The sequence below is a fragment of the Ictidomys tridecemlineatus genome, chromosome 10, assembly GCF_052094955.1.
Source record: "Ictidomys tridecemlineatus isolate mIctTri1 chromosome 10, mIctTri1.hap1, whole genome shotgun sequence".
In the NCBI taxonomy this organism is placed as follows: Eukaryota; Metazoa; Chordata; class Mammalia; order Rodentia; family Sciuridae; genus Ictidomys; species Ictidomys tridecemlineatus.
In genome coordinates, this window is record NC_135486.1 from 104,660,407 (window position 1) to 104,683,922 (window position 23,516).

Genomic DNA, 23,516 nt, shown 5'->3' on the forward strand with positions numbered 1-23,516 from the left:
ACGCAGGGTCAGGGCGCGCCTGGAGACGGGAGGGGTCACCACGAAGACACAGGTGGGCACAGGTGCCAATCCCAGCGCGAATCCTGGCCGGTGACTAAATCGCACAGGGGCCGCCCAGCTGCAGGCGGGGGCGGAGCCCGATGGGCGTGGCCGGAGGCCGGGCGCCGGAGCGGGGCGGAGCCTCTGCGGGCGGGGCGGGGCTGGGCCTGGGGGCGGGGCGGGCGGTGACGCGCGCCGACGCGCGATCCCGGAAGCGGTGTCAGAGCTGGAGCCGGCGGGCGGCGGCGGCGGCGGCGGGCGTTGGGTACTTGTTGTTCTTCGCGAAGTCCGAGCCCGTGCGCTAGCGGAGGCGGCGACCCGGGGAGCGCGAGAGCGAGAAGCGGCGAGGAGAGCGCGTGCCCGCGAGGAGCCGCCGCGCCCCGGCCGCGAGGCCAGGTGAGGGGCGGCGGCCGGGCCGCGGGACGGGACGCCACGGGGCGGGCGGGACGCGCGGCTCCGCGGGGCGGCGGGCGGCCTGGCGCTGAGTCACGGCCGCCGAGCACCGGGGCCGCCGGGACGGGCCGAGACCCGCGGGCACACCTGCCCGACGACCGCCCTCGGTCCCCGCGCACGTGCCGCCGGTCCGAGCCCGGCCGTGGCGCCCGGCCGTCAGCGGGACCCGGGCTCCGCAGTAACGAGGTACCCGAGACCCGCACCGGGGCACTACCGGCACGTGTAGGAGCGCGACGGCCGCCGCTCACCTGCAGCTGCCGCGCGGCGGGGAAGCCCGCGCTCAGACACTTCCTGAGAGGCGCGACTCGCGCCCAGGGCAGGGTGCACGTGCCCCCTGAGTGGGTAGGGGCCAGCCGGTCTCCGTCGGCCTTGGTGGCTGGTGTCACTCGCTAATCAGCTGACCTGCCAGGGGTGCCGGAAGGAAGGACGCGATGTGGAAGCTATGGGTGGGGAGGGCGGCAGGTGACAGTCTTGGCCCGCGTGTTGCTTCCGTCACTTTCCTCAGGTGTGGTCAGGGGCCAAGGTCTCCTCCAACTCCTCTTGGGCGTTCTCTGCTTCTGTGAGGTTAGTCAATAGGTATGGTCTACTCTGTGGCTGGCCTGGGCACACTTCTGGGGAGCCTGGGAGCAGGGGCAAGAAATGAGGCAAGTCTAGCAAACCACAGGTCACAGAAAGCCTTCTGGTCTCTGGGGCCTGTCTTAGGTCTGCCTTAGGAAGAGCCAGTGGTCTGGCCCCATACCCCCTGGCATCCTCACCCTGTGCAGGCACTTTGGCTCCGTACAAGTTGCCCTATTGGGGTAGCAGCCTGTGTCTAGGAAGGCTGGCAGCTAGCTCCCTGCTCTTGGATCTTGTGTTAGAGATTGTCCTGGGTTGCTTTTCATGAAGCTGGTAGCATAGGCAGAAATTGGATGCACCTAACCATTCATTCAGTTGACAGGTGTCTGGCCCCAAGAAGCAGCAGACCCTAATCCTTCCGCATGGCCTGGTAGAAGTCTGTGGCTAGATCTTTCCCCTTTACCCACCAGGATGGGCTCTAGGACCCCTTTATTAGCATTGATGAGTGACATTGGGATTGCACAGGGCATCTTGGTGAAATGCATGTGCAAGATCTGATGCACCCTGGAGCTAGACTTCTTCAAGCCTGGTGTTTTCAGGGCCGGGAGTTTTTTGTTTTGGTTTTGGTACCAGGTATTGAATCCAGGGGTGCTTAACCACTGAGCCACATCCCTAACCTTTTTTAAAAATTTGTATTTTGAGATAGGGTCTTGCTAAATTGCTTAGGGCTTCACTAAGTTGCTGAGGCTGGCTCTGAACTTGAGATCCTCCTGCTTCAGCCTCCTAAGCTGCTGCAGGGAGGTTTTTTTTTTTTTTTTTTTTTAAGGTATTAGTTGTATCAGGTGAGTGGGATCAGAGAGGTAAGGGGGCTGTGCACTATGGGTCGCCAGCACCATTCATGAGAACTCCCTCCTTAGGCAGCTCAATTAGTCTGACCTTGGCAGAGGGGACCTGCTTTTATCACTTAAAACTAGCCCTCTCTTTATTCCAAAGCAGAATATTTAATAAGGCAAAAAGCAAACTGGGCTTTCCTCTGGAGCACATTTACTTTTATATTTGGACCAGCAAGGTCAGAGGGACTAGTTCCAAGTCCAGTGTTGCGTACTTTCCAGGTGGTTGCTGAAATGGGAGTTGGATAGAGGGTCCCTGGGAAGCCAACTTTTCTAGGGGTTGCCTTTCCCCTAGCGCCCTAGATGCTGCTGTGGAGGAAGACTGTTTACCAACCATTCTTTGTCCACAACTCTCAGCTTTCACTCTTGGAGCTGTGGGATGGCTCCAGGGTTTGTTTACAGTCCCCGTCTAGACCTAGAAGAAGTTGTGCCTGTTTCTGCCCTGGACTTTGCTAAGGCGGGAGTCTTCTGCATTGGGCTTTCTGGATTTCAGGTCCTGTCCACACGGGAAATGGAAATCCGGCCAGCTGGGAGAATTCTGTGTGGCTGCTCCTGAGAGCAGTAAACAGTGACTCACACTGCGTTCCCCACCCTCCCTGTCCCAGCTAATGGGAGATGTGTTGCTCCGTATTCACTTTTGCTTTTCATAAGTCACAGACCCCATGTTTCCTCTTTCTTATGGTTTAAGGAAACTGAAAGTGTTATCTGAAAATTGTAGAATTTCAGAGCAGGTAGGAATGAACCTGAGTGGTCACACATGGTCCATCGCATCTCCCACTGTAGGTGAGGGGACTGTAACTACCAGGTATCGCTCTCTGGCCCGGGTCAGAGTCAGCCTGGTCTGGTGCTTGTCTGCTCTTCAGTGCTGCTTTCTGGTGCCCTGGGAGGTGGGTCGGATGAACACCTTACCCAGGCTCCCTGCTGGAGCCCTCCCGCTGCATATGCAGCAGACCTTTCTTAATGGCTGGGTGCCCTGTGGGGAGCTAAAGTAGGTAAGACCTGTTCCCTGCTTGCCAGGAGCTCTCTGTGCACTGAGGAGGTCTGCCTGTCAACAGAAAGGTCTAGAAACAGCTCTTGTTCCAAGGTGATTGCTTGCCCCAAAGAACACAGCTAGGAGGACTTTCTGGAAGAAGTGTGTTGGGGAGTGAGCTGTGGTCAGCACAGCAGGGTCTATTGGGAGCCAGAAGAGGAGGGCTGAGATGGTGACAGATAGAGATTAGCTGCTCAAGAAGGACTTCAAAGTCTCCACCTGCCTGGGAGACTGTGTTTGAGGCACCAGGATCCAAGTCGGGGGTTCTGTTAAACTGGCCCTGTGTTCAGGTAGAAGTCAGGGCCTGAGCTGAGACAGGGTGTGGGCAGGAGAACTTGAGGACTAGTTCCTCAAGCCCTGGTCACAGAGCAGAGGGACTTGGGGATGATTTCACCTGATGATGTGGGGGCACTGTCAAAACTAAGCTAGAGACCCAGGAGGAGGGGTTTGGGGAGAGGAAAGGCAGGTCTTTGCCCTTGGTTTCTTCCCAGGGGACATCCCTGGCCCAGCCTGGAATTGGCTGAAGCCTTAGAATGACTGGGTACAGAATAGAACCCTTAAGGGGAGCTGGTGGCAGAGGGACAACTCAGTGAGCTGGGGTGAGGTAGGGGCTGCTTGAGGGGGCGTATTATGTAGCTGCAGCCTCTGCAGCCCTGGCTTGAGTCACCTCTGGATGTAGCTGGGATGACACAGCTTCCTGCGACTGCAGGCACAAGGTGACCAGACGTCCTCTGAGCTGGGCAGACAGTTGTGGCTTGCTGGAGGGCGGCCAGCCAGGGCCAGGCTGCAGGACAGTACTATACACCGAGGGGGCTATGTCTAGGGCAGGAGGGGCCAGTGGAGGCTTACTGGTCTTCAGTGGGCTGGGCCATTACTAGCTCTTCTGTGGCACCAGCTGGGTTACCATTGGTTGGCACTATTGACAAGCACCCACTGGGTGCTGGCGCAATGTAGGCCCTGCCTCCCTGTGGCTCCTAGGAAGGGCACTTGCTTTGGGTGCTTGTAGAAGTGTTTCCAGCTCCTGCGAGGGGGTAGTTGGGGCCTCGGTGGCTTCAGGTTTTGTGGACTTGCACCCATCAGGGCCGGGGTTGGAGAGCAAGGGCTATTGCTGTGTCCAGCTAGAGTTTGAATCTGCTGTCCTGAGACAGCGGGCCACTGCACCTCCTTCCCACTCTGGAGAGTAGGAAAGGAAAGGCTTACCTCTCCTTCTCAGGTGGGCTGAAAGTGGAGGGTCCTGGCCTTGTAGTCATATCACCCCTAAAGAACAAGTGTCTTACCTAGAGCCCACCCAGCTTCACATCTGAGCTCCAGCAGAGGGTGACATAGAGGGTCCTGTCTAGTCATTTATCTCCTTAAGCATCAGGACACTTGGGAACTGTGTGGAGCCTTCTTTTCTCCTAGGAAGCCTCCCTAGCACTGTTACTTAGGGCCCTGGGGCTGATCAGCCACCTGATTTGATGGAGAAAACCCCACCCGCAGGCCCAGGCCAGTCCTTCTCACGGTGTGCCTGGGAAGTCTGAAGATGTAAATGTCCCCAGGTGCAGTCAGAGCAGTGGGGCACCAGGGACAGCAGCTGGAAGTTGAAGAGTAAAGTATGATCCCTGGAATGTGAGATGATCTGCTTCTGAAAGGTCCCTTCCTGAGCTATTGAGCCAAGCCACCCCGCCCTGCCCCCCCAGGACACCCAGGCTGGGATTGGATCCTCTGCAGCATGCCTTCCAGCCTCCTGCCTGGATCTATCCTGAAATAGGAGGGCTCCCCACCCTGGCTCCCTAATTCTGTGGAGTGGACACTACCAGGGGTGGCTGGCATGCCCTCAGAGAATATAGATGGATACAGCTGATAACTCTTTAAATGTTAGTAGTCACCTGGAAGGTGCTGCATGTGCACCTGTGTTTGTTTGCGGTGCTGGAATCCACCCTGGACTTTGTGTGTGGTAGGTAAGGCTCCACCACGTGAGCCTTCTTGACCAGCTGCCTGTCCTGGGATGTGGGCCAGGGAGCACTCTCAACCCACCTAGGTTAGAAAGTGGTTGCATGCAGGGGGAATGGAGACCAGTGCAGTTGGCCAGCCACCTGACTTTATGGAGAAACCCCACCCTCAGGCCCAGTATTTGACTGCTGAACTTCTCAGGTGACTTTTCTAGAATTCCAAGTAGCTCAGGGCATGGGGTCTTGTATGCTGTTGGCTGATGGAAGGCCCAGAGCACCCTCACCAGAAGCTGCCCAAGAGAGGCCTGCCTTGGGCCCCAGTGCCAGGAAGAGGGCTTCTCTGGGGCTTCCTGTGGGCTCCACACACCCTTCTGCCTACAGTCTTAGCCCAGGCTCAGAAAGGAGTCTTCTCATGAGATGTGCCCTGTGGCTCTCAGGTAAGTGGCTTAGGGAGCCCCTTCAGAGCATTTTTAAGTCACTTGTTTTGCAAACTCTTTCACATGTACCAGCTGCCTGTCCTGGGATGTGTCCTGGGATGTCTCCAGTCTCCTGGGACTGGAGGTGCAGCTCAGGGGTGGAGCTCTTGCCTGATCTGTACAAGGCCTTGGGTTCCATCCCCAGCACTGCAAAAAAGTAAAGCTCTCCCTTGAACCTCATTCCAAAGGCCAGTTGTCATTTTTCTTGCCTTTGATGTTTAAAGCAACGCAAGGTCAGTACTGCACGGGTGTACTTTGTGAGTGCTGGGCAGAGGCACCAGCCTACCCGGTGGACTGGGTTCATGAGAAGCACCATGCCTGGGCTGCCCCTGTGCCTGGCGTCAGACTGAAGGGCAGAACCTTGACCTGCAGCCCATCTGTCCTCACCTTTTATGGGGGCAGACATTGGCCGAACCATCCCAACAGAGGATCCAGGTTTCCCCAGCAGAACCAGGTTCCTGGGGCAGAAGCTGAGATCTCATCTGCCTGAGGGAAAAGATGTGGGTATGGTGCCCAGTGCAGGGTGGGGGGGGGCTTCTCCTGCCTGCACCCCACCCCCAGCCTATCCCCTGGCCTGGACTGCTGGGCTGGGCTCCTGGGAGGGGCCTGGTGCTCAGGAGTGGGTGCAGGTGTGGTGGTGGGGGAGAACCCAGGTGGGGTCTAGTGTCCCCTGCTGGGCCCAGCCTGGGCCCTTTGTTTCCTTCCTTCATTTTTCTGAGGAAGTGACCCATGAAGAGCCGAGGTTTGTTCTGTGGGGAAGAGGCCTCTTGGGAAGAGGGTGGGTTTGTCTGCATCTTCTCGTCCTCCGTGTTCTTTAAGATGGCAGGTCTGAGGACTAAGGGATTCTGGAATTCAGAGCCCCCTCCCTGCGTCGCTCCCTAGGGCCTGAGCCAGGACCCATGTTGGTTGCTTTCTCTCAGTGGTCTTGGGTCCCCAGAGGCAAGCGAAGTGGTTGTGGTAGGCTCAGAGTTGGCAGATGGATCGGAGTGACCTATCTGGCCACCCAAGGGTCCTCAAATCATGGAAGGGCTTGACTTCTCTGAGTGTGGTCCCCTGGAGACTGAGTCTTGCACATCCTAGTCCCTTGGTGTCCCACCTCTGTGGTCATGGGAGGCAGTTCCTTAGAGTTAAGGTCTGTCCCTCAGCTCCCCACGGAGCACGGAGCACAGCACATCACCTGTGGGTCTGACCAGAGGCCCCTTCCCTAGCACCTTCCTTTTCCACTGGCCTCAGGGGCCCCAGCTAGTGCCATACGGGTGGGAGGGGCGTCCTTGTGTGGGAATGTGAGCGGCTCTGTAAACAGCTGGTGACTCACCGCATAGTTATGTCACTGACTTGTAGTTGCTGGAAGAGGTGCCTGGTCCCTCCTCCCTCGCATGGAAAAGTTTCTCATGGAGTCATGGAGCTCCCAGGCGCCTGGGTCCTGCAGGGCCCTACAGGGTGGCCAGAGCCCAGGCTTCTCCAGGGTCTCTGTCACCCAGCTCAGGGTGGTGGGGGTGGCATGCCTCGGGCCCCCTCACATCACGGGTCAAGTCATGTTGGAGAGCAGCTCTTACCTCCATGTTCACCCTGAGCTGCTGCTTGTCCATTTCAGGCCTGGGCCTATAAGGGGTCAGGGTGCTCCCTCAGTGCCTCCCTTGAGAGGAGCCCCAAGCCTACCTGAGGCTCCCCAGCTGGCCCCTGCTGTCCACTTAAGTTTCCATGGGAGCAGCTGGAGTCACTAGGTGCTGGTGTCTGTAGCACAGAGCGTGGATCCTGTGTTTATCAGCAGCTTCTCGTTTAGAGGGTGGCGGGACCCAGGTCTGCAGGGAGAGGGGTAGTGGAGGTCGCCCACCATCCAGCCCCAGTCTATCCTCTGTACCCCTTTTCCATGTGTTTCTCTGCTTCTGCTTCAACTCATCCCTAGAATGTGGATGTGTGGGGGTGTGGCCCATCCAGTGGCCACCCTGTGTTTCTCTCCTTTCTTCTGGGGTTAAAATGAATGAGTTTGTTTACTGTCTGACAACCTCATGATGTCTTTGCACAGGCCTGACCTGAAGTCATGATTGCTTTTGGGCTTCTCTGTTTCTATGGCAACCATCAGGGGTTGGCTACTTCCCAAGGTCGTCATGGCAACTATCAGAGGGGAATCATGCTTGGGATGCTTTGGCTGGGTTTTTCATGAATGATTAGAATGTGTGACACAATGCAGACTCTAAAATGAGAAGGGCGGTTGGCGGGGACAAGTCTCACCAGACAGTTGATTAGTTCTGCGAGGCAGCCATGACTCCTCACCTCCTATCTCTGGCCCTTCTCTCTAAACTGATGCCCACCAGGAGCCCCCACCCATCCTTGGGGCCCCAGAGTCACCTGAGCAGACTAGGGGCAGCCAGGCTGAGGTGGTGATGTCACAGCTGCAGTTCCCTTCCCTGCGGTAGGTGCCAGGGACAGGCGGGCTGGATGGGGCTGGGGAGAGGTGGCAAGTGCTCTACTCTGTCCACTTTTGAGGATGGGGTTCAGTAGTGGCAGGGGCTCTCTGAAAGGGCCCTTTCTCTCCCTGCGGGTCTGAATCAGCCAGAGCTCTTGCCAGGCCAGGGACACTGTCCAGGCATGGCCATTCTTGGGGGTAGCTTTGCGACTGGTCTGTGTTCTGTTGGCTGTAGCATCTTGTACTTCACTGGTGCCAACATCTTGTGAGGTGGGAGGGGAGTGGGGTTAAGAAGCAACAACTGCCAGTGCCAGGCTTCACCCCCAGTCCTGGGGGCTCCAGCACCTGCCAGGTTTGGGGGCAGTAAGGGGCCACACAGCTTCTGGGCCTGGGGCTGAGAGTCCTGACTGTTCTGTGAGCTGGGCTAGAGTGTCAGCCGAGCTGGGTCTTACTGGAGCCTCCTGGGCAGACGGGCTGGGGCAGCCCCTTGGGATGTTCTTGGGGTACTGTGACAGGCTGTCTCCTGGGAGCCTCTTGCAGGGAGATGGTGCGCAGTCCTGAGCTCACCAGGGCTAACCTACTCGCCCTCTGTGTTCTTCTGTGTTTCTGCAGTTGCAGTTTCCCAGCACTTCCGTCCTGGTGACTGTGCCCGGGTTATGACGACTAATCCCAAGCCCAACAAGGCGTTAAAGGTATGGCGGGTGGCAGCCCTGGGCAGCCATCCCTGTACTGGGCACTACACAAGAAAGATTCCTCCTGACCTGGAAGCTCCTCCTTTCTCAGATTTGCCCTTAGGGTGTGAGGGAGTCCCTGTCCCTGGGAATAGGTGGGGACCACAGGCTGGGAGAACATTCTCAACAGAGTTGGGTGACACACCGGGGATGTAGGGTTAGATGCCTGCCAACTGGGGCTTTGTCTGCGGGTTCTGTTCCTGCCTGAATTGAATTCCCAGTACCAGGCTTGGGCAGAGTGGCCTCCAGTGGGTGGGGTGCTCCAGCTCCAGTGACCGGGCTCCATCTCTGCTGGTGCTTGCTGCCTCCTGGGCCCTCAGCTTCTGTGACAGGCTGCCCTTGGGTTGGCCTTCATGTTTGGGGCTCTTGGGAACCATATGCAGAACTGAGATTGTGTGTACCCTGCACCTCCATTCCACTTCTGGGGTTCCTGCTCCCTTGAGGTGGCCCTGCCTAGCCAGACCCCAGTGTCACTCTGGGAGGCCGATGTGCAGGTGGTAGGGGAAGAGTGAGCCACCCATCCTCACCCTGGAAGGGTTGGTTGAGATCCTTCCTGAATCAGTCCCCAGCGTTGGAGCATCCCATGAGCAGGACCTCCATATGTCCTTATGGAACTTGGGAGGCTTACAGTGGTAAGGGTGATGTCACCTGTGGCCTTCCTGAGGGAACAGCTATCAGGTCCTCCCTGTTCAAAAGGATCACAGTGACAGCAGCAGCTGTAGTAGGACTGCCTGATGTGGCTTCGTGGTGCTGCGTCCTGTGCACAATGTCCCTGTTGTAGCAGGGGGACTAGCCCCAGATAGAGGGCAGGTGGGTGCTACTGCTGGGTCTTTCTGCTGCCCCAAATCAGCTGTGGGCTGCTGCAGAGCAGGCTGAGGTGTGGATACTGCAGGGGCTTGGTGCTGACCCACTGTGGCCTTGCAGGTCAAGAAGGAGGCAGGCGAGAACGCCCCGGTGCTCAGTGATGATGAGCTGGTGTCCATGTCAGTGCGGGAGTTGAACCAGCACCTCCGGGGGCTCACTAAGGAGGAGGTCACCCGCCTGAAGCAGCGTCGGCGCACGCTCAAGAACCGTGGCTACGCAGCCAGCTGCCGCATCAAGCGGGTGACACAGAAGGAAGAGCTGGAGCGGCAGCGGGTGGAGCTGCAGCAGGAGGTGGAGAAGCTGGCCCGCGAGAACAGCAGCATGCGGCTAGAGCTGGACGCCCTGCGCTCCAAATACGAGGCCCTGCAGACCTTCGCCCGCACTGTGGCCCGCGGACCCGTCACACCCACCAAGGTGGCCACCACCAGCGTCATCACCATCGTCAAGTCCACAGAGATCTCCTCCACCTCTGTGCCCTTCTCAGCCGCGTCCTAGTGCCTGCTTGGGCCGTGAGGCGGCACTTCCCTCGTGCCTGCCCAGGGTCCTGGCGCAGACTCGAAACACCAGTCATTGCAGACCCCTCGGGGCTGAGAGTGGGGACAAGTGAGGTGCCAGATGAAGAGTAGGCTCTTGTGAGCTAGGCACTGCACACCGCCCATGCACACACAGGTGCACACCACCCTCACGCCCTGTCCCTCCTCTCCAGATGGGTCTGTTTCAGGAGTCAGTGGGAGATGACCCCACAGTCCCCTGCAGGGTCTGCCAGCAGGAGGGGCCCCTGTGGCTGGGTGTGGGGCTCATCTTCCACTCCTCTTGCAAGCAGCCTTTAACACCGTCCTGCCATGGCTCCCACCTGGGCCAGGCACCCTGTATTGACCTCCCCGAGCTCTGGATGCCCCTGGGGGGGAGTGAGGGAGCTCGAAGGCAGCTCTGGTCTTCCGTTGTCCCACTGAAGCGTGCTACGATGAGCTTTAGCCCTTACACCCAGCCTGTGCCCTGGGAAGCAGAGACGGGAGAGGCTGTGTGCTGGTGTCTGTGCCCCCACGGGCCTGCTGTCACAGGGCCTGTACACCAGAAGCACCGGGGTCATGTCAGGAAGGCCTGTCCAGTATGTGTGCAGAGAGTTGTGCGTATGTTGTGAAGTTTCCCTTGTGCTCTGTGACCCAAGGTGGCTGCCCAGCAAGGCCCAGCCAGCAGAGCCAGCTGGCTTTCTGCCAGCCTGCTGGCCATCCCTGGATTTCACAAGATGAGGGCAGGAGCATCCCATCAGCTGCTGGAAAGCAGATCTTGGTTTCCCTAGAGCTGCCTCTGGCTGGCTGTGCTCATCGAGGTGGGGAAGGCGGAGATCTTGAGGCCTGTAGGGAAGGGTTGTGTGGTTTGGAGAGGAGTGGAGGCCTCAGGGATGTCGGTGGACATGGACGTGTCAGTTGATGTCCTGGGTGGAGTATCCCACAGACCACTGTGCTTCCTGCTGCTGGGTGGGGTGGAGCAGTGGCGGGGAGGGGGGTGAGGATGGAGCCGAGGCTCTGAGATGGGGCCCGGGGACATGAAGGAGGCCTGAGAGCACAGCATGGGGGTGAGGGCACTGCAGGGAACTCCTCACGGGCCTGCCTCTATGTTGAGGTCAGCCAGGAGCCCCCAGACGGGCTTGGGGCAGAGGTGGGTCCCTGCGCCCTGGTGCTGGACCATCACCCAGAGCCTTCACCTGCTCTTTCTTCATGGAGCTCTGAACTGCTCATGATCTTGGGGATCCTTCTGGGACTTCCTTTCCCAGAGCACTGCTGCAGGGCACCCTCCTCTGACTGGGGTCTTGGCAAGAGGAGTTGGCTTGGACACCCCTGTCTGGGGTGAGCCGGTGGAACATGAGCCCTGTGTCCTGCTGCCAACTGGAAGCCACTGTGCGTGACAGGCAGTGAGGGAGTTGCGCCCCTCACTCCCAGTTCCCTCCTGGCCTACCCTGTACCCCAGCAAGCTGCCGCACTATGTGCAGGGAGGGCCGAGGACAGGCGGTCCGAGGGCTGCAACGTGGTTCTGAGTCTGCTGTCAGAAGTGAATAGAGAGCGTCAGGGCTTCTCTGGTGGCACCACCATGCGACTGATCTTCTGGGTCCAGTGCAGTGCTGAGGGTTGGCCAAGCTGCAGCCCAGCTACGCGGGGTCACACTGGAGCCTCAGAGCAGGAGGCTCTGCCGGGCACTTGAAGCTGTCAATACCATAGCCATGGTAGGTAATCCATATTGGATATCAATAAGGGCCATGGGAAATATTTAAAGAGAAAAAGAATATATATATATATATATATAAAATTATATACACATTTTATCGTACAGATTTTTCATAAGTTTTTTCCAGTTTGATACTGTAGATCTTCATTAGTGCAGAGTTGTGTTGGATGGGGTGAGAGTGTGCTGCCCCCTCTGGTGTGTGCTGGGCCTGGGGACAAGGTCTAGCCCCAGCAGGCACCTTGGGTGGCCCCCAGGGCAGGCCACGCAGCTGCAAGTTCTGTCTAGCCCTGGGGTCTGTCACATCTCTGGGATGTGGCAGGCTTCTGGCTATGAGTGGCTTCCCGCTCTTGGCCTGTGGTGCTGTGCTAGAGAAGCAGCTCCCCACACTCGGCCTCCAGGGTGGACAGAACTTCCATCACCACCCAGGGAGCCTCCGTCCAGGATGCTCACGGGCACAGGGCCAGGGAAGGAAGTGGCACATTCTGCTTTTCCTTTGAGATCACTGAAATTTTATTGTCACGATTTAATATATGATTTTATTTTTATTTAAGAAAAAGACAAGGACCTCTTTGTCGTGGGTTTGTTTTCTGTCCCGTGGCTCAGACCTCCCAAAGAGGGTGGGCTCTGCCTTTCCTGGGTGGCCAGGCGCTCCCTGGACATGCCACGCACAGCGCGTCCTGGCCTCCCAGCCGCAGTTCCATTTCAATATTTATTTTTTGCTGCTTTCCCCATGATATAAATTATTGAGAGGAGATCACATGCTGTGGACCCGCACTTGTGCCCCGTGCCCACCCCACCCCACCCCCATCTCACGGCCACCACCTAATTTATTGCTGTACACGTCGCTGCTCTCTGACTGCTTTTGTACCTTTGCAATAAAGAAACCCCTGGTTTTACATCCTCGTGTGTAGCTGGTTCTCTGGGTCAAGGACCTGGCATCCTGGGCTGTTGGGGTGCCCCCTCCCATACCCTCGTTTTTCCCCCCTGGGGAGTCCAGCAGGACCTGGGCCCACCCTCTGGACAAGGGGCAGTCCTGGGATGGAAGCTTCTGCCTCTGCTCCAGGCTCACTTGCTGGCTCGGGGGAGACTTCCCAAGTGCCCTGTCCCACCCTGGCCACCGGCCTCTGGCAGTCAGTGCAACCTCTGCTTTAGAGCTGGGGGTCACAGGTCTGAGCTTCCTTCCCCACAGGGCGGGCATCCTTCAAGCCAGGCTGCTGCCCAGCTTTACTGGGGTTTTCTCTGAGATAAGCCTGTGGGAAGTTGGGAGGGGTTCTGGGTCTGCTGAGGGCAGAGAGTAAAGCCCCTGCACTGGCCTAAAGCAAGCAGGTGGCTCTGGAAATCCAAGGGCAGCCAGGCTGTCCTGAGCAGACGCTGCCCCTCTGACCCGATTCATGGTGAGCAGCCCCACCTCACCATCCTCAGAGAGGCCAACGGGGCAGTGCTTATCTGCAGCTCCAGAGTGTCGGGCTTGCAGTGAGTCCTGCTTCCCAGAGATTCCAACCACCAGTGTGTCTTCCTCTGGCCTGTGCTGACCAGAAGTGGACGTTAGAACTTCAGAGCGTGTCTGATCCAGTGGGGGTTGTGTCTGTGGGACCACAGTAAGGTTTTGATACCAGGAATGGCAATAATGGAGCCCCAGCTAAGCCAGACTTCATTACAGTGGCTCTGGGGACCCTGACCCCAGCTGGGGGCCCAGAATTATGGCCCAGGCTCTTGGAGGCAGCATGCGGACAGGGAAGCTGTTAAAGTAGTCCCCAGCCCACACCAGGCCAGCCTTTCCCAGAAAGGAGACTCCCCCCAGGCAGGGCAGCCACGCAGAGCCAGAAAGGAAGCCACCCAGCCCAGATCAGGCCTCCCTTCCCTCTCATGTGGTCCCTGGGGACTTGCAGCTGGGCCATTTCACAGATGGGAGTACTGAGGACAAGGCAAGTTAGGTAACTTGGCAGAGCACTGGGCAGGCAAGCCAGTTCCTGCCTGCCAAGCAGCCGCTCCCTCTGCCTTGTGGGAGCTGTAACTGGGGCTCCTCTTCATCAGCCCTAATGAGACTGAAGCCACTCAGCTGCTCACCTCCCTTCCCTCAGGAGACGAGTGGAGCTCAGCCTGAGGGCTCCTTTTAAGTCACTCAGCAGTGTTCTGCCTGTGGTGCGAGTGGGGCGCCATGTTCAACCCTCATGGCCTTATTTGCTGTCTTGTTGGAAAGAAGGAGGGCCCGTCGCAGGTGGAGGTGCAGGTGGAGGAGCAGGGAGAGTGGACTTCCGTGTAGTCACCCCCCACCAGCTGTGACCTCAGGCAACTTGCGGGACCTCTCTGGGCTTACCTTCCCTGGCTGTCACGAGGGTTGTCTGTGTGGGCTCCTGGCACATGTGGGTACTGTCCAGAGAAAGATTGTGCCCCAAGCCACGTGGTTCTGGACTTGCAGGAGGGGACCGTTGCCCACTTTTCCTCTGCACATGGCTCCAGGTACCTCAGACCAGAGGACACCTCTCCGAGGCAGGGTTGGTGTGAGCCAGCCCCCTGCTGACCAGGCACCGGCCGGGCCTGGCATCAAGCTTGCCCAGGGTCTCTTTGGTTGGCAGGCCTCTGGGGAGAGCTGAGCCCCCTCCCAACCTCGTAGATGGAGTGGAGTGCTGAGGGCCTCCTGGTGGATGTGCCAGCTGCAGAGGGCATGATAAGGTGGCGGGTGAGGGTGGTTCTTCCCAGCTGGCTGCAAGGAGGAGCCCGGCCTATCTTATCAGCAGTCCTGCTGAGCCCAGAAGCCACTGGCCTTGAGTTCCCTTGTCCCTAGGCCCAGGGATCAAGAAGGCAGGGGAGTGGCCCTTGACTGACACTGCTCTGCACAGCTGGTCTCCAAGATCCTGGGCACATTGCCCTCTTCTTCCCATGACTGTGGGAGTGGGCAGCCAGGTGGACTGGTCACTCAGTGGTCACATTAAGTGGCAGGAGCTGTGGCCTCTGGGTAGCTGTGGCCTCTGCCTGGCCAGCAGCCCTAGATCCCCATACCCTTTCCTAAGCCTCCTTGGCTTTGCCCCCCAGTACTGCAGGATCCTGATTTTTGCCCCTGTGGGTCCCCTCTGCCTGCAATACCTCATGGGAAGACAGCCCTCCTGCCAAGGCCCAGTGCAGGCTCACCACAAGGTCCCCCTAGTCCCCTACTTTGCTTTCTCCATGTTTCCAAGGCCTCGGAGCCCTCCAGCTGAGGCAGGGCCTGTCAGGCTCGGTTCTGTGGGTCCTGGGCAGGCGGGAAAGAGGAAGGGAGAGGACGTCCCAGGCAGGCCTGAGTCCCCGTGCCTGGTGCTCTGGGCTGTTACAGGGTGGGGCCAGCAGGAGCTCCATTTTATGGAGGACAGTAAGGCTCAGAGGGAGGGGACCGCCCTGGCTCCCTAGAAACCGGAACTGGGTTCCATCTCAGAAGTCGAGCTCTCTGGCCTGCACCGCTCTGAGTGACGCCTTGGGTGGCCACCCTGGGCCATAAAAACCAAGACCCTTCCTGACACCCAGCCCAGGACAATGGGCCCCGTTGGACCACCCCACCCCTCGTCGGACCACTCAGGGTACTGACTGCAGGAACAGAAGGCAAACAGGCCATTACAAATCCACGGCATTTATCTATAAATAAGGGCGAGTCACTGGCAAGTCCTGGTGGTTCTGTCGATGGCCGGAGTGCCCTGGTATGGGGACCTTGCTGGAGCTCCCCGTGGCTGCAGTGTGGAGGGCAGCATGAGCCTTCCTTGTGTGCTCAAGATGGCCACAGCAGGCACAGGCCCTCAGCGCTGTCTCCTCTGCTGTCCCAGGCTGCCCAGCTGTCCCCTGACCATCTCTTCCTACAGCTGCCTGGGGGCATCTGACCATCCATCTATCTGCCTGTCACGTGGAAGGAGCAGCCAACTTGCAGCTCCCCTGGGACCTCTGCAGCCAAAGCCTCAGTGGTCACATTAGTATCCTGCCCCACATTGGCCACCCTGCAGGTGATATCCAGGTCATCCCAGTAGGTCCTCAGGCTTGTCCAATTTGTCCAGGTGTCTTCTCCCAGGGAAGAGAGCCCACCCCTCACGCTGATCCTTGGGCTGAGTGTGGAGGCTGCACCTTTGGCAAGAAGGTCGGTGTGGGGGGGTCTGTCCTTTCCCTGAGGCCTGAGCAGCCTGGGTCCCTAGTCAGGCCCTGGAGACCCCGAGTGCCTCTACAGGTCTTCTGAAGGGATCAGCATGTGCTTCTCCAGGTTTCGGCTCTTCCTACCCCTGTCAGAGCCACTAGCAGAGCAGGGGTGGGTGCCAGGAGAGGGGTGTCCACCTTGGCCAGGCCCCGGGGCCTCCTGTGTGGCCTGCTGCGTGTACTGTTGGTAGGCAGGGGAGAAGTTGTGGATAGCATCCTGCACGATGTCCTGAGGGCTGATGGTCTCCTTGAGGCCACTGGAGATGCTCTGCATGGGCGCTGGGGGAGCTGGGGGGACACAGCATGTGGGCCGGGGCAAGGGGCCTCCTGCCAGATCCCCCATTGTATGCCCAGCCCTGGGATCCTGCCTATCCAGGCCCGGGCCTTGTTCAGCAGAGGGTGACCCCAGGACTCCTGAGGCCAGCCCAGCTCCTCCTCAGTCTTGGCACTGGGGCCTGACCCTGTAGAGACCCTCCTGCCAGGGGTCCCAGTCCCTGTAGTTTCTGAGGGGCTCTGGGGGATGCTTTGGGCTGGCCTGGTGGGAGTCCTTCACACTCTGCTTTTCACTGACCAGTAGGAGCCAGCCCCACCCCTCAGGATGCACACCCCCAACACCAAAGGACCCGCAGGCCATGGTCCTAGTCCAGCCCCATTTCCCTGAGAGCTGGAAGCTGCTGCCTGCCTGGCTCAGCCATCAAGGGACATCGCCCTGTCTAGCCCGTGGACTGGGCTGTGATGTTCCTGGGCCCGGCTGGCAGGGCCTGGCTTACCTGGCGAGTCCTTCTTCTCTGAGTACACCTGGCAGGTGAAGGCGTACCGCAGCGCGAGGGAGGCGAAGAGCATCTCAATGCAGATGAGGAAGTTCTGGTAGCCAGCGGCCAGCGTGCCAGCCCCCACTCTGGTGCCATCGATGGCCTGGACCTCAGGGATAGCCCCACACCTCTCTAGGATGGCCAGCAGCATCCCTGGGGATGAAGGTAGCCACTCAGTTACCAGCCCTGGTCAGGAGGCTGGGCACGGCTGACATTAGCCAAGGCTCCTTCTGGTGACTGGCCAAGGGTCCTGAGGGACCAGCTTGGGGTTGACAGGGTCTTGGAGGTGTCAGGCATCCCTTCCACTGGGAATGGCTGGGCACCCTGAAGGTTGGGGTTCCTGGGTGCATGCCCTACCATGTCCAGCCCCAGGCCTGGCGTCCCCCCAGCTCCTATGGTATTCAGCCACTAGAGACCCCGTGGTCATCCTCCTCAAAAGCAGGGACCAAGTACCCACAGGGGGCCTGCCCAGGCACCCCACAGGGCCAAGGAAACCTCTCTGTGGACTCCATCTGCAGCTCCCAGGACTTCCCTCCACCAGTGCCCAGGACAGATCTGCGGGGTGACCTCTCGCGTCCCGCGCCTGGGCTCTGCCAGCTCAGCACGGGCAGCTCAGTCACTGCTCTGAGCTGCAAGTGGGGGGACAGGGCACGGAGGCCTGGGACAGAGGTGCGGTTGGAACCCAGTTCCTGGGACTGCAGCCCGGCCTGGGCACTGCCACCCGCGGTCCACACACCCTGCCAGAAGGACAGGAAGATGACAGCCTTGATGGTGAGGAACTTGAGGACCGGCTCGAAGGGCCGCAGCAGCTCCCGGGTGGCGAAGTAGAAGAGGAACAGGGCGTAGAGGGCCAGGCTGACGGAGGCGTTGTAGACCAGGGTCACGTACAGGTAGCCGCTGCGGACACTGCGCGGAGAGCCGCTGCTCAGCTGTGCTGCCCACCCCTGATCCTGCCCCCCCCCGTCCTCCCTCCAGGGCTCACAGACAGCACTGAGGGATACAGGCCTTTGGGGGGCCTCCTGCAGGGCGGGCAAAGTGGTGGCCCTTCTTCCTGCCCCTCCTGCATGTCCATGTCCCCACTCCCTGTCAGAAAGCTACCTCCAAGACCGTCAGCTATCTGGCCACAGCCTTAGGAGTGGGTCCTTCTGCTGTGGACATGGAAGTGTGCACGTGTGTGCTCGAGTACCCGTGTGTGTGTGTGTGTGTGTGTGTGTGTGTGTGAGTGTGTGTGTGTGAGGGTGTTTGTGTTGGTGGGTGGCAGGTGTGAGCCGGGCCAGGGCTCCTTCCCGAGCATGCCGTGGTCGCCAGCCTGTGCTCTGCTCAACAACAGTAGGTGCATTTGGCTCCTGGCCTGTGAGTCCTCACACCCCACCCTTGTCCTCCTTGGATCCACCGCAGAGTGGGAGTCGGGGGCCGCCTGGGGTCCCCATGTGTGACAAGGCCAGCTCCTCCCTGGCGGTCTCCATGAGGAGGGGGCAGGTGGGCGAGGACAGGGCCCTTCCTGAGCCGTGCTGAGCCCCACTCCCAAAGGCCCCTGGGCTCTGGCTCCTGCACCTGCCCTACCTGAAGTCCCCATCACGGTATCTGCCGAAGGCTTGGAGGATGATGGTGGCCAAGGCCATGATGGGCTTCACCATGCAGAACTGCAGCGTGGCCTGGGGTGGGCAAGGGGCACTGGTGGGGGACAGCAGCTGGCCATGAGCTAGCCCCCAACACAATAGCAGAGCCCCCCCTGGGGCTCCACCAGCCACCTGTACCTTCCCATGGTCCCTCGACTTCTACCAGGAGCAGAAGTCTCTAGAGGGAAGGTCAATATCGCTCTGTCGTAATCAGATCCAAAATATATAAACGATACCAGATCAATGGCAGGGCAGCCTGAACCTGGCCATCGCTCTGGCTGGTCGGCCAGGGAGTGGGCTGAGGGGCAGGAGGAGCCCACGAGTCGGATCCCACTTACCTGCTTGCAGAAGCGCAGGAACCCGATGGAGTAGGCCATGCCCCTCAGGCAGCAGGTGCCGTAGATGCAGCTGGACCTGTGGAGAGGAGGTCAGAAGCACTGGGAGGACACGTCCCCAGCAGCGGCTGGGGTTGCCCTGTGCTGGGCCTCAGGTGGAGGTGGGCTTACTTGATGGGCTTGCCCCGGATCTCGGCCATGATGGCACTCTCGCCGCCCAGGTACTGGAAGCAGAGGCTCAGGAAGCTGTAAATAGCAAAGGCTGCAGGGCAGACGGAGGGGCTGGTGTGAGCCCAGCCCACGGGAGCCCTGCCCACTTGGGCTCCGGCCAGCCCCATAGTCCGTGGGCCTGTGATGGGCCCTCTCGGGCCTGGCCCAGACTGTCCCCTGAGCAGCAGTGGCTCATCTCCTTGCCCCAGAGGCCTGCACCTTGCCGCTCCAGGCCCAACAGCCCACCCTCCATCAGGGCTCCCTCGCCAGGGCCGGGAGAGCCAGGGTGCCCTGGGGGCTGGCCACAGAGCCTGGTGCCCCGGCCCAGACGTCGGTCCTGAGCGTCACCTTCGTAGCAGTCCCGCACAGAGTCGAAGTAGACATAGTATTCGTGGCCTCCCAGGAGGAGCAGGCTGAGCCAGGAGTCGAAGGCGTAGATGGGCACGATGAGCAGCAGGCGGATGATGTAGCGCTGCTCCTGGGGCACCGTGTAGGAGCGCAGGTGCAGGTAGATCTGGGCCGGAGCGGGAGGGTCGGGTGGTCGGCTGCCCCCACCACCCCTGCCACCCAGGCGCCCTGAAGGAGGTGCGAGCAGTGGCAGAGCTCCCCTGGGCACCACCGGCCCCCTGTACCTTCCCAGATCCCTGGACTTCTACCAGGAGCATTCTTAGGACAGGGGAAGGTCAATATTGCTCTGTCGTAATCAGATCCAAAATCTATCAACTCTACCAATCAAATATGCACCTTATACATAGGCGTACATTAAATTTCTAATCACAACACCCCCACACACAGTGCTACTGAATCGAGGGACACTCTACCACTGAGCTACATCCCAGCCCTTTTATTTTTTATTTTGAGACAGTGTCTCACTAAGTTGCCAAGATTGAACTTGAACTTGTGATCCTCCTTCCTCAGCCTCCTTAGTCGCTGGGATCACAGGCACGTATACCACTGCGCCCAGATGAAACCATACAGATTTTTAAACATATTCTTTCTTTCTTTTTTTGTACTGGGGATTGAACCCAGGGGCGCTGAGCCACTGAGCCACACCCCCAGCCCTTTTTTATATTTTATTTTGAGACAGGGTCTCACTGAGTTGCTTAGGGCCTTGCTAAATTGCTGAGGCTGGCTTTGAACTTGTGATCCTCCTGTCTCAGCTTCCCGAGCTGCTGGGAATGCAGGCATGTGTCACCATGCCTGGCTAAATATGTTATTTTTAATTCACAAAGATTTTGGACTGGGGATATAACCCAGTGGTAGAGGCCCTGGGTTCAATCCCAGGACCGAAAAAAAAAAAATGTACATAATACTTATGTTGTTCAACCTATTTTAACAGACAGGTACATTGTAGAGGCAAAAATCAAGCCCGTTGACATATTCCTTAACTCACATACCTATCATTTTTTGTGGTGAGGAAGTTTAAAATATTTTACAGTTCTCAAGCATGCAGCACATTTACAACCATCAGCTTGGGCACAAGCTAGGCCTGTTCTTGGTGAAACTTTGGCAATGGAGACACCCATTCATTCACTCTGCAAGAATTTCTTGAGCCCGGCTAAGTGTCAGATCCTGGGGAAGGGGAGGGAACAAGCCCTAGGCCCTGACATTGGAAGGATTTATACCCTTTAACTCCTCTAGGAATCTGTCCCTAGGAGCAAATCTACTCAAAAATAAAAATATCTGTGCACAAGGACATTCACCATAGCAATACATAAGAAGGAACCCACAAGGGAGGGCTGGGCTTCCCACACAGTGGAACAAGTCTGGGAAGGAATATTATACTGGCAGTAAAAATATGCTCAGGGGCAAAGCACTTGCCTAGCATGTGTGAGGCACTGGGTTCCATCCTCAGCACCACATAAAATAAATAGAGACACCGTGTGTCCATCTACAACTAAAAACATATTTAAAAAAAATATGTTCAGAACAGCATCCCATGGTGGATCACTCTGACAGGATGTGACACCTAAGAACCCAAATGACAAGACTCATGGGACCTCACGGCGTCACGAATGCCTGGTAAAAATAGAAGGAAATTCACCCAGTTTCTTGTCCCGGTAGAAACTGCGGTGAGTACGGTTTCTACTTTTAGTTCTTCCTGGATTTTCCATGTCTTCTATGAGGACGTGACAAGACAGGGACGGGGTCTTGAAGAGGAATGGGGCGCCCGGTGCCTGGCCCCCTTCCAGGGCGCCGCAGGGACTTCCTGGGGAGGTGCCCTGCGGGAGCATGTGCAGGGCGTGCTTTGTGGAGGGGGCAGTGTGTGCGGGGCCACAAGGTCAGGTGTGGGGAGTGAGGCCCGGCTGGTATCAGGCCCAGCTCCTTATCTGGCACCCTGTCCCCTGCTGGTGCAGTGGGAGGACCCGGCATGACCAGCTACCAGGAGAGCTCTCTGCGGTTGGCACTGCCTGGTGACCTTGGCAAGCAGCTGTCCTCCCTGGCCTTGGTTTCCCTGTCTGTAAAGTGAGGGGTCAAGTCCTTCTCTGTCCAGTCAGATCTAAAGGGACAGAGACTTAGGTGGGCCTGGCTGAGGCTTACAGGTGGGACAGGGGAACAGGGCCTGAAGCGCAGCCCCAGGGCCCTCGTGAGTCCTGTGCAGGCTGTGTGGCCCCAGGACACTGGTGATAGCCAGACACAGCTCAGCCGCAGTCCCCTCCTGGAAGCCCTCTCTGGTGGCCCTCCTCTGTGGCTCCAGACCCTGCACTGCCCCCTAGTGTGCTGGTAGTGAGACCACACCTGGACACCCCCCACCAGCAGGTGGGGGTCCTGCCTTGGAGGCCCCTGGGCAACCCTGCCCATCCACTCCCGCCCAGTGCTGGGGACCCCAGCTCCCCTCCCCTGACCAGCCCAGCCCTCACCTGGCGGTCAGGCCCTCCACACTCACCCAGCCCAGACAGCCCCCCCAGGCCACACAGGGGCTCCTCCTACCCACGTGGCCTCTGCTCTGATTTCTGTACCTCCTTGTGTATCGGAGAGTGCCCAGGACCATCCTGTCCCCACTGCCACCACCCCCCCATGCCCAGCCCCAGCTCGGGCACCACTTCCTGCCCAGCGACTCCCTGATCCTTCCTGGCTGATAGGCCTGACCAGTGCCCCCTCCCAGGGACGGTCCTGTCTCCCCCCTTGGTGACAGGCCAGGGGTGGTGCGTGGGACACGGTGTGGGAGGTTCCCGTGGCTGAGACTGAGCGGGAGTGGCCCCTCCAGGAAGCCTGCGCCCCCCAGTCAGGTTGGGGCCTGCTCCCCGCCCCCCCAGTCTGGCTTCCCAGTCCCCTGTCCCCTGTCCCCTCCCAGATCCCTGCTTCCTCCTGAGGCTCCCTACAGAGCAAAGTCCAAACCATCTGCAGCCTTCTGGGGACGCCAAGACTCTGGAGAGAGAAGGCCTTTGCTCCTCTCAGAGTCTCCATGTTCCTGAGGGAAGTGACACTGTTCCACGGACCTCCGTGAGCAGGGCAGGGGCCAAGGACACGACCGGTGGTGCCCGGCCAGTACCCTGCCCCTGCTTTCAGTCCTGAAAGGCTCCCGTCCACCCCTTCTCCTGAGCCCGGGTCTGACATCTCCCTGAAGGTCCCTGGGCACTGTCCCCCTGGTCCAGCTGGGCCTCCATCTCTAGTCCCGAGGGCCATCCCTTGAGATCTCATGATCCTGGGGTCAACCAGGAGGCCAGCCTGGGCTGTGCCCATGTCCCATGGAGACTGAGGTCCCCCGGGGAGGCTTGAAGGTGGAGCAGCTTACCTGGTGGCAGGTGATGAACAGGGCAGCCCACACGAAGAGGCCGGAGATGCCTCGGGCCAGCGCGGTGGTGAGAAAGAGCCGGGGGGCCTCCTGGGAGCCATTCCCCACGGGGTCCATCTGTGGCCCGGCTGGCAGCACGGGCATAGCCGGCTCGGGGCTGGGCAGCGGCCAGGTCAGGGACGCCAGGGGGACTCCGGCTGTTCCCAGCAGTCCTGAGGCGCCACTCATCTGCACAGGCGGGAGGAGGCGGGGAGAAGGCCAAGGGCAGCCTCCAGTGGCAGTCGGGCCAGGAGGGCAGGGGGCGGGGCGGCTCTGCCAGGCTGTGCCCCCCTGAGCCTCAGCCCTGGCAGGGCAGGGGGTCAGTCTCTGCCCGGCCACTGTGCCCTGTACATTCCTGGCTTCCTGGGTGGAAGGGCCACCTATGGCCACCTGAGCTCTCTTGGAATTTGGGTCTGACGATCCCACCCATGACCCTGACCCTGGCCGCCCTTGGCACCTCGCTGCACGGGGCCTGCGGTTCCTTCCTGTGCAGGGCTCAGCTTCGCTGCCCAGAGCCCCCTTCAGGCTCCCTCGGTGGCAAACTTTTCCACCCGGAAGCCTGGGCTTCCCCGGAGCCCACACTTGAGGGGCCAAACACTACTTCCACTCAGGGGTGGGAGGGGGACCCCCCTCTCCTGCCTGCCCCGGGTGGTCCTGGGAGAGGCCCAGAGGGCCCTGTGTCCAGCAGTGAGGAGTATGCCAGCCCTTGCCCCTGCCCTCCAGGTCCCTGCGACCTGCTGGAACGTGTCCAGGTGCCAGCATGACCAGGTGCCCCTGGCCACCCCCCGCCTGCTCTCTGGCCCCGATGCCCTGCTCCTCAGTCTCCCAACAGGCTTCAGGGCACCTAGAACCTCCCTCTTTCCACCCGGCAGCCCCGTGTGGCCTCCTCCCCACTCTCTGGCTGGCCGTCACAGGGCCCAGAGCTTACCTCCGCGGGCAGGAAGCTCTTTGGCCCGGCCCTGGGAGGCCTGGCCTCTGGGGAAGCCTGGCTGGTCATTTGTGTGACCATGCGGCCCC

The 23,516-nt window shown here is 59.3% G+C and overlaps 2 protein-coding genes across 9 annotated transcripts; one reads left to right on the forward strand and one right to left on the reverse strand.

Moving 5' to 3' along the window:
- The first annotated feature begins 227 nt into the window (after positions 1-227).
- On the forward strand, positions 228-12,495 carry Mafk (MAF bZIP transcription factor K). 5 transcript variants are annotated; one of them, XM_078023574.1, is made up of 3 exons: positions 228-435; positions 8,394-8,473; positions 9,437-12,495. In XM_078023574.1, the coding sequence occupies exons 2-3, from the start codon at positions 8,438-8,440 to the stop codon at positions 9,869-9,871; spliced, it is 471 nt and encodes a 156-aa protein (XP_077879700.1). In that variant the 5' UTR covers positions 228-435; positions 8,394-8,437; the 3' UTR covers positions 9,872-12,495. The 5 variants fall into 5 exon arrangements, with proteins under 5 accessions (XP_077879700.1, XP_077879698.1, XP_077879699.1 ...); XM_078023572.1 differs by lacking the exon at positions 228-435 and adding an exon at positions 1,887-5,335; XM_078023573.1 differs by lacking the exon at positions 228-435 and adding an exon at positions 5,620-5,878.
- A 2,689-nt stretch (positions 12,496-15,184) lies between these two features.
- Tmem184a (transmembrane protein 184A) lies at positions 15,185-23,511 on the reverse strand. Of its 4 annotated transcripts, none has more exons than XM_040277069.2 (9): positions 23,428-23,511; positions 22,461-22,688; positions 19,073-19,238; positions 18,686-18,776; positions 18,518-18,593; positions 18,124-18,215; positions 17,297-17,466; positions 16,519-16,713; positions 15,185-16,036 (listed from the first exon to the last, which is right to left on the reverse strand). In XM_040277069.2, exons 1-9 carry the CDS (start codon positions 23,506-23,508, stop codon positions 15,777-15,779), a joined length of 1,359 nt encoding a protein of 452 aa, XP_040133003.2. In that variant the 5' UTR covers positions 23,509-23,511; the 3' UTR covers positions 15,185-15,776. The 4 variants fall into 4 exon arrangements, with proteins under 4 accessions (XP_040133003.2, XP_077879696.1, XP_077879695.1 ...); XM_078023570.1 differs by lacking the exon at positions 23,428-23,511 and adding an exon at positions 23,234-23,276 and having other exon boundaries at positions 18,686-18,760; XM_078023569.1 differs by lacking the exon at positions 23,428-23,511 and adding an exon at positions 23,234-23,276 and having other exon boundaries at positions 19,073-19,300.
- Positions 23,512-23,516: the final 5 nt, after the last annotated feature.

Excerpts from the sequence above, each read along its gene's own strand:
- Mafk (XM_078023572.1), top strand. The coding sequence starts at position 5,134 with ATGGGGTCTTGTATGCTGTTGGCTGATGGAAGGCCCAGAGCACCCTCA. Across the intron at positions 5,336-8,393 it reads ATGTGCCCTGTGGCTCTCAG|TTGCAGTTTCCCAGCACTTC; the intron begins GTAAGTGGCTTA and ends GTGTTTCTGCAG. Across the intron at positions 8,474-9,436 it reads AGCCCAACAAGGCGTTAAAG|GTCAAGAAGGAGGCAGGCGA; the intron begins GTATGGCGGGTG and ends GTGGCCTTGCAG.
- Tmem184a (XM_078023569.1), bottom strand. The coding sequence starts at position 23,261 with ATGCTGGCACCTGGACACGTTCCAGCAG. Across the intron at positions 22,689-23,233 it reads ACCTGGACACGTTCCAGCAG|ATGAGTGGCGCCTCAGGACT; the intron begins GTCGCAGGGACC and ends CCGCCTGTGCAG. Across the intron at positions 19,301-22,460 it reads TGTTCATCACCTGCCACCAG|GGCGCCTGGGTGGCAGGGGT; the intron begins GTAAGCTGCTCC and ends CACCTCCTTCAG.